Genomic DNA, 7,891 nt, shown 5'->3' on the forward strand with positions numbered 1-7,891 from the left:
GGACCCCATCCAAAGTTTTAGCTTTAAAAAAATTAATGTCAATGCATGCCATGCTTTAGAGTGGTGGAACAATCTTAAATATCAGTTGGTTTTGTTCGTTTTTACCATACAGCTCTGATTTTATCAAAACATCCAATCAGAAAAAAGAGAAAGGTAATTTTGGGACACTCCACCATGCTAATTATATAATTATACTGAAATCCATCTTCCAGTATCTTTCAAAACAAAGGAAGAAAAAAAGACAAAATCACTTTGACAGTTATTTTAGTAAAAGCTCTGTTGCTTTTAATCAAAGGGATTCACAAGGCTGCTAACAAATAAAAAGTAAAGTTACAATAAAAAACAACACACAGGGACACATATATTTTGAAAGCAGTAGTAAAAGGAATAAAAAATGGAATCTGGCAAAATCATCAGTGAAAGTGTATTCATAAGCAAAGTGCCTCAACCAATAAGGCTTCTTTACTTCTGAGAAGAGGCTCTGAGGAAATTGAAAAAACTGAAATTCATCCTTCAAGTGTTTGAAACTCCTCTTCAAGCTAACAGCCCAAGATATGCTCAGAACTATGAATCCCACATGAAAACAGTTAAGAGAAATAAATGTGGACATTTAATTTCAAACTAACATGAATCTTACATTACAAATGAGATGGCATGTACCCCATACAGACCCACCTCTAATATCATCATGTTATTTTATAAGTTCTAGTGACAAATGAACTGTGGTCAATATAACCTTATAATAATATACTCTGCAGTTGACTTTAAGACAGCCTGATAAGTTATCCAGAATCATGGGGTTTGAAGTTACTAGATCGTCAAAGAATTATTTGCATATTTGCAGGTGAACTGATGTTTCACATTTCCTCACCTATGAATTATAAGGCTGTATGACTTGTAAAAAGAATCTGATGTTACAGGTCATACAATTCATTCAGAAATGGCTAATATTCACTCATCTGCATCCTGCCAAACTATAATGACTTATGACCATACTTGTGCCATTTGATATTTACTGTATGCCTCCTTTCATAACAAATCCTGGAAGATTGTGAAGAGTGGAGAAACACAGCCTGACAAGACTACAAAAACAACACCTTAGATAATTCTTCACTCAAGCAGTGCAAACAATTATATAATCTCATTTCAAAATACTTTTTGAGTGATTCAAAACGTTTGGTAATGATATGGACAAGAAAGCAGGATCTTTTAAAAAGAAATTATACTTTTGGCTTTGATAAAGAAAGAAAAAAAGTTCACCTTGACAAGGGCATATTCCAATCTTTCTTCTACGGAGCCATTTCTCCATTCATCAGTCTGCACCACTTTCTTTCCTCCTTGAGCATGGGTCTGAATTGAGATTAAGAGAGTTAAAAACTTGGAAAGTTCAGGATTTTCATTTTTTTAAAAAAATATATACAATTAAGAGATCTTTAGAAAAACCTGTATGCAAAGGGATCGTGTAGCATCCTTGAGATGAGCTGAGGGAATAAAGTTGTAGCGTAGGTTTTGTAGATTTGGCCTACTTTGTCAGATGCAAGAAAAACCTGTCATGCATTTTCCGCACTTCCTAGAAACATACTATTCAATTCCTCTCAAGGTGTGTGTGTGGGGGGGTGTCTTATGGCCCACGACCTTCTCCAACATGGTGTTCTCTAGAAGCACAAGACTATAATTCTTATCTTTTCCACACCCACTTGGGCATCAAGTTGATAATAGTTGGTTCAAACCAGTGGTTATTAAACTGTGGGCTTCCAGGTGCTCTAGATTTCAGCTCTTAGAGGAGTCTTGACCATCAACCATGCTGTTGGAGGTTTCTGGGATTGAAGTCCAAACCATCTGGACAACCAAAGTTTGAAAACCACTGGTTGAGACTATTGTTTGGCATTCCTTAACAGGTATTACTGTAAAATAGGAAAACATGGGGGTGTATTTCTTCACTTTCTTTTCTGAGTCCATCTATGGGATTCCCCCACCCCTTATAGAGTGTAGGATGACCCCCCATAGGTTGCAAAGCTGAACATGCTACAAAAATCATGTCCAACTCATTGGCATTCTAAGCTCCCCAACCCTGCTAGTAGCATTATTGACAGTGCCTTCTACTTTACATTTTCCCTTACCAGATAAAGGTACAGACCAGGATTTTTGAACCATGGTCCCCTGGCAAGAAGTCACTAGGGGATCCATGAGAATCAGTAATTGGAACAAAATTAACCTTTTTAAAGCTGTAGATATAATAATTTTTATGCAGGGTTGAAAATTATTTCAAGGGTTCCTTCAGGGTAAAAAGGTTGAAAAGGGTTTATCTAGACCATTGCTTACTAAACCATACACAATCCAACTATCGCATCATTTGAAACCGTAAACATGAGAATGCCAAATCCAATCCAGGAAGCAAGCAAATGCTGAGGGAGAAATAAAACCTTAACTCTGGCACAGCGAGCTATTGGTAGTAAAGACACAGAAACTAAACCCATGTTTCTTTGGCTACTTTGCACAGCACATTCCTACATGAAGTCCAATATGAGCTTTTAGTGCCACAGATTATATTCTGCTCATTTGATATTTACCTGGACACTGCTTGCTATGTAGTTAATTATATAGATGGTTGGTTGGATAGAAAGATACATGGATGCAGGGACATGTGCAGGGGATTGGAACACACCAGGTAACACTGCAGAAGTGGGTGTTACCTGGTGGGGCTCCCTGAGGAAATAAACAGTGATGGTGGCAGAAACATGAAGGCCTGAGACCTCCAGCCCACCGTTCCGACTGCTGTTCATCTCTTCAGGGCCAACAGCCTCCTGAGGAATGAGCCACAATGGCAGCAGGAATCAAGGACGTAGCCGGGGGGGGGGGTTTGGGGGGTCGGGACCCCCCCTATCTGGCCCTGGGGGCATTCAAGCTCCTTCCTCCCCCCTCCCCTCCATTAAAACCACAGCGAGGGAACAGAGGAAAGACAAAACAAAAGTTCCCCTTTCCCTCTGCTCCGTGGCTTTAATGGAGGGGGGAGAGAGAGAGAGAGAGAGAGAGTCCCTGTGACTCCTTTCGCTTTCGTTTCCTTCAGAGTCCGGCTTCCACTCCTCCTCCTACTCCTACTCCTACTCCTCCCCCTTCCTCCCTTGTGCGCCTTTTGCAAAAGAAGGAAGAAGAAGGGAAGGAAGGGAAAAAAGGGAAGGAAGAATAAGAGGAAGGGAGAACTGAAGAAAAGAAGGAAAAGAAAGGGAGGAAGAGGAAGGGGAGAAAGGAAGAAAGAAAAAAGGAAGGAAGGAAACTTCTAAAAGGAAATATAAAAGAAAGAAAAGGTGACTTCTAACTTTTAGCTGTTATATCCATGTACAATATAGTATAATAATAATAATAATAATAATAATAATAATAATAATAATAATATCCCTTACCCAAAATGCTGAGGATTAGATGTATTTTGGAGTTTTTCAGATTTTGGTATATTTATATACAGTATGTCTAATGGGATATACTGGGAGATGGGATCCATGTATGTTTCATATGCATCTCATAGACATAGACTGAAGGTAATTTAATGCACAATATTTTTAAAATAATGTTGTGCTTCTGCATACTGAGCTTCAGCAAAACCCTGAGACCACTATTCCTTGTATAATTCAATAATTCAGTAATTGATCTAAACCTTCAGGATTTCCAAGTTTCCTTGAGTTGGGGGTCAGACCAGATGCTCTAAGGGTCAGTTTGGGGTTTTGGAAGTCCAGAGAAAGGAGACTCAGACTCTACTCTGGACATTTCTCCTGAGAATGGACTCATGTTTTCAAAAACAGTCATTTCTGGATTTTTGCAACAACAAAAAAGAGGTGGGTCTGTGATGCAAAAAGGCAAGAGGCTTCCTTCCAGCCTTGTTTTTTCTCTTTTTTAAAAGACAAATAGAATAAAATACAGTTAGCTGGCCCTTTTTCAGCATGTCAATGGGGATGCTTTGATGGAGAGTTCCTGCATGGCAGAATGGGGTTGGACTGGATGGCCCTTTGTGGGGTCTCTTCTAACTCTATGTTTTTATGATTAATTAATTAATATATGGAATCAATCTAAGATGATGAATCGTGGCTGTGGAGTCCTATGGCCCTGCGCCAGGCAATGCTAGACTGCAGGCCCCATCATCCAGCAGCACCACAGACTGATGGGAACTGCAGTTTAATAAGGCTGCACACTGCAGAAATAATCCAGTTCAACACTGCTTTAATGCTATGGAAAATCCTGCGATTTGTAGTATGTTGTGCCACCAGAGCTCTCTGACAAAGAAGGCTAAATGTCTCACAAAACTACAATACCCAGATATTGCTGTTGTTATTTTCTTATATCCCGCCTTTCTCCCAATATACGGACTCAAGGTGGTGATTTTCCATAGCATTAATCTATAGTATATCTTTCTACAATGTAGATGGACACCTCCATTACATAATTTATTGAGGATGCTTTGACTGGGAGTTCCTGCATGGCAGAATGAGGTTGGACTGGATGGCTCTTCTAGGGGTCTCTTCTAACTCTATGATTCCATGATTCTGTAGCACTCTGAGCCTACTGTGATTTTAATAGTTTTTAAATGTATAAAGGTATAAAGTCTTATAATGTAAGCCATGCACTGATGGACTATTGCACTATAATTTTTATTGATTGATTTTATATCCTGCCTTTCTCCCAAAATAGGATTCTCTTAAAGGGGTTTGTTTAATATAAAAAGAAAGGAACGTATAATGGCTTGGAATTAAAAATTATGGTAGATAGATAGATAGATAAGTCTTGGAATTAAAAGGTGTGTGTGTGTGTGTGTGTGTGTGTGTGTGTGTGTGTGTCTCAAAATTAAAAATCCCTCTTGGAAGTGGGAATGAAATGTGTGGATGCAGCCTGGGTTCGTAGCTCAGCTCAGATGTTGGAATACAGTCGGCCCTTCTTATACACGGATTTTTTATACACGGATTTAAGCATACACGGTTTGAAAATGTTCCAAAAAAGTATAAATTTACCTTGATGTTCCATTTTTTATTAGGGACACCATTTTGCTATGTCATTATACTTAATGGGACTTGAGCATACACGGATTTTGTTATACACGGGGGATCTTGGAACCAAACCCCAGCGTATAACAAGGATCCACTGTACAGTGTCTCAAAGCATGAGCAGAGTGTCTCTGAGCATGAACAGAGTGGCTGCCGCTCATTGCTCGAGCAGCTGCACTTTGCTTTATCGAGCTGAATTTATCTGATGTAAACACCTTCAGAGGAAGGACTCAGTTTGCATCTGCACTGAAAAAATAATCCAGTTTGATGCCACTTTAACTGCCCTTGGCTCCATGTTGTGAAATGCTGGGATTTGTAGTTTGTTGTGGCACCTGACAGATGACTCAACTACAATTCCCAAGATTCCATTGCACGAAGCCATAACAGAAGTTAAAGTGGTGCCATCAAGGTGTTGAGGGTAAACGCTCGACCCTCTTTTTGTGTCTTGGGGGGGGGGGGGCTCTTAGCCTCTCAAAATGGTGGCACTTAGTCTTGACCCCCCCCCTTCCCAAAATCCTGGCTACGTCCTTGCAGGAATGTGAAGGCCTGAGTCCCCCACTCCCTATCACCACTGCCATTATTTCTTTAGGATCTATGGTTCCATGAGGTAATGAGTGATGGTGGCAGCAGATACATGGCAAGCTGAATCCTCCGTCACCCACGGCAACTTCTTGTCTCTTCAAGGCACTGCAGCCTCCTGAGTAAATAAGCAGCAGTAGTAGCAGCAGCAAGAATGTGGAGAACTGAACCCTCCATCCCCTCTGCTGCTATCATCTCTTTGGGGTGCCACAGCCCCCAAGGAGATGAGTGGCAGCAGGAACAGATTTGTCATTTTTTAACACACACACAACCATTTTGTTGGGTGAGTGTTAAAAAAAACTCAAACTGCAACAGGTATAAAACATGCCAGGTATGTCACTGCATGGATAAGGAAGTATATGTTTTTGCACCAATGTTTTCTGGACTGGTGTCAGCCATGCCACTCTCCATATGCTCTCCGGTAGCACACATGCTCTCTGGCAGTATTCATGTTATACACAGAAGCTTTTCTACACATTGAAAAGAAAAGGCTGCCAACTGTTTCCAAAAGGCCTTAACAGCTAAAAGAGGAAAGGCATTTAATCATAAATGTTCTACAGACAGGAAAAGACATACTGAAAGGAATGAACCATCATATTTTTATTTCTGGGAATTTAATTTAAATTTATCCCTGGCTAGCCAAAGAGCACTTCTTTTTATGAACCTAACAAATTAACTTGGCTTCAGTACAGTTCTCGTTGGTATTAGTTTATGTTCTGTCACGTAACAGATCACTAATGAATCAAAACCTTCACTGAACCAGAATACTTCATCAGCTTAAGCCAACATCCTATCCTCTTTCACTCATTTGGGTAACCTCCCCTACCCACCCTGTCTGCCCTACATGATATATTATTTAAAATCTTCAATTCTTTCATGGATGTCAATTGGTCTAAAGGATAGGTGTCTAGGCATGTACCAAGGATCTCTGGATTGATTACTCCAGTAAATGGTATCTTTAGGCAAGGAACTATATATATCCCGCTCTTTTCCCAGGACTGGGACTCAGAGCGGCTTCACAGCAATTAAAAAACAAACAAACAAAAAGTACAATTAAAACATTTTAAAAATAAATAGATAAATGACATGCATTAAACAGAATGATTAAACTAGTCCAACATTCCTGCCTGTTCTTACAGTGATTCCTTAAATGCCTATTTGAACAGGTAGGTCTTCACCTGCCATCAGAAAGCTATCAAAGAGGGAGCTGTTCTTATCTTCCTGGGCAGGGAGTTCCAGAGTCTAGGGGCTGCCGCTGAGAAGGCCCTCTCTCGTGTCCCCACCAAACGTGTTTGTGAAGGTGTTGGGATGGAGAGAAGGGCTTCTCCAGAGGATCTCAGAGTCCGGGCAGGTTCATACCAGGAGAAACGGTCTGCCAAATAATGTGGACCTGAGCCATGTAGGACTTTGTAGGATATAACCAGTACCTTGAATTGTGCCCAGGAACGAACTGGCAGCCAATGAAGCTGTTTCAACAGGGGAGTTGTATGGGCTCTGTAATTGGCGCCAGTTAACAGCCTGGCAGCAGCTCTTTGAACCAATTGAATTTTCCGAACACTTTTCAAAGGCAGTCCTATGTAGAGCCCATTACAGTAGTCCAAACGGGATGTAACCAAGACATGTACCACCGTGGCCAGATCTGGCTTCTCAAGGAACAGGCGCAGTTGGTGCACAAGTTTTAAATGTGCGAAAGCACTCCTGGTCACAGCAGAGACCTGGGCCTCCAAGTTTAAAGCTGAGTCCAAGATTACCCCCAAACTGTGAACCTGTGTCTTCAGGGGGAGTGTGACCCCATCTAACACAGGCTGGATCCCTATTCCCTGATCTGCCTTCCGACTGACCAGGAGCACCTCTGTCTTGTCTGGATTAAGTTTCAACTTGTTTGCTCTCGTCCAGTCCATTACTGAAGACAGGCACTGGTTTAGAACCAGGACTGCCTCCTTGGATTGAGGTGGGAAGGAGTAGTAGAGTTGAATGTCATCTGCATATTGATGACATCGCACCCCAAAATTCCGGACAACCTCTCCCAGAGTTTTCATGTATATGTTAAACTGCATAGGGAACAACACAGAACCTTGAGGGACCCCACAGGTCAATGGCCAAGGGGTCGAACAGGAGTCCCCCAGTACCACCTTCTGAGTTCACCCCTCCAGGAAGTAATGGAGCCACTGTAGAACAGTACCTCCAAGCCCCATCCCAGAGAGGCAGTCTAGAAGGATACCATGATCGATGGTATCAAAAGCTGCTGTGAGGTCCAGAAGAACCAACAGGGACACACTCCC

At 41.3% G+C, this 7,891-nt stretch overlaps 1 protein-coding gene across 1 annotated transcript in view; it reads right to left on the reverse strand.

The window, feature by feature from the left end:
- The window catches only part of MTR (5-methyltetrahydrofolate-homocysteine methyltransferase), a 113,719-nt gene that overhangs the window by 37,008 nt on the left and 68,820 nt on the right, over positions 1 to 7,891 (reverse strand). The window contains exon 19 of the mRNA XM_042474173.1: positions 1,261 to 1,350. Coding sequence (XP_042330107.1) covers positions 1,261 to 1,350 — 90 coding nt within the window. The remainder of the gene's footprint in view (positions 1 to 1,260; positions 1,351 to 7,891) is intronic.

This window comes from Sceloporus undulatus, chromosome 1 (genome assembly GCF_019175285.1).
Source record: "Sceloporus undulatus isolate JIND9_A2432 ecotype Alabama chromosome 1, SceUnd_v1.1, whole genome shotgun sequence".
Classification (NCBI taxonomy): Eukaryota; Metazoa; Chordata; class Lepidosauria; order Squamata; family Phrynosomatidae; genus Sceloporus; species Sceloporus undulatus.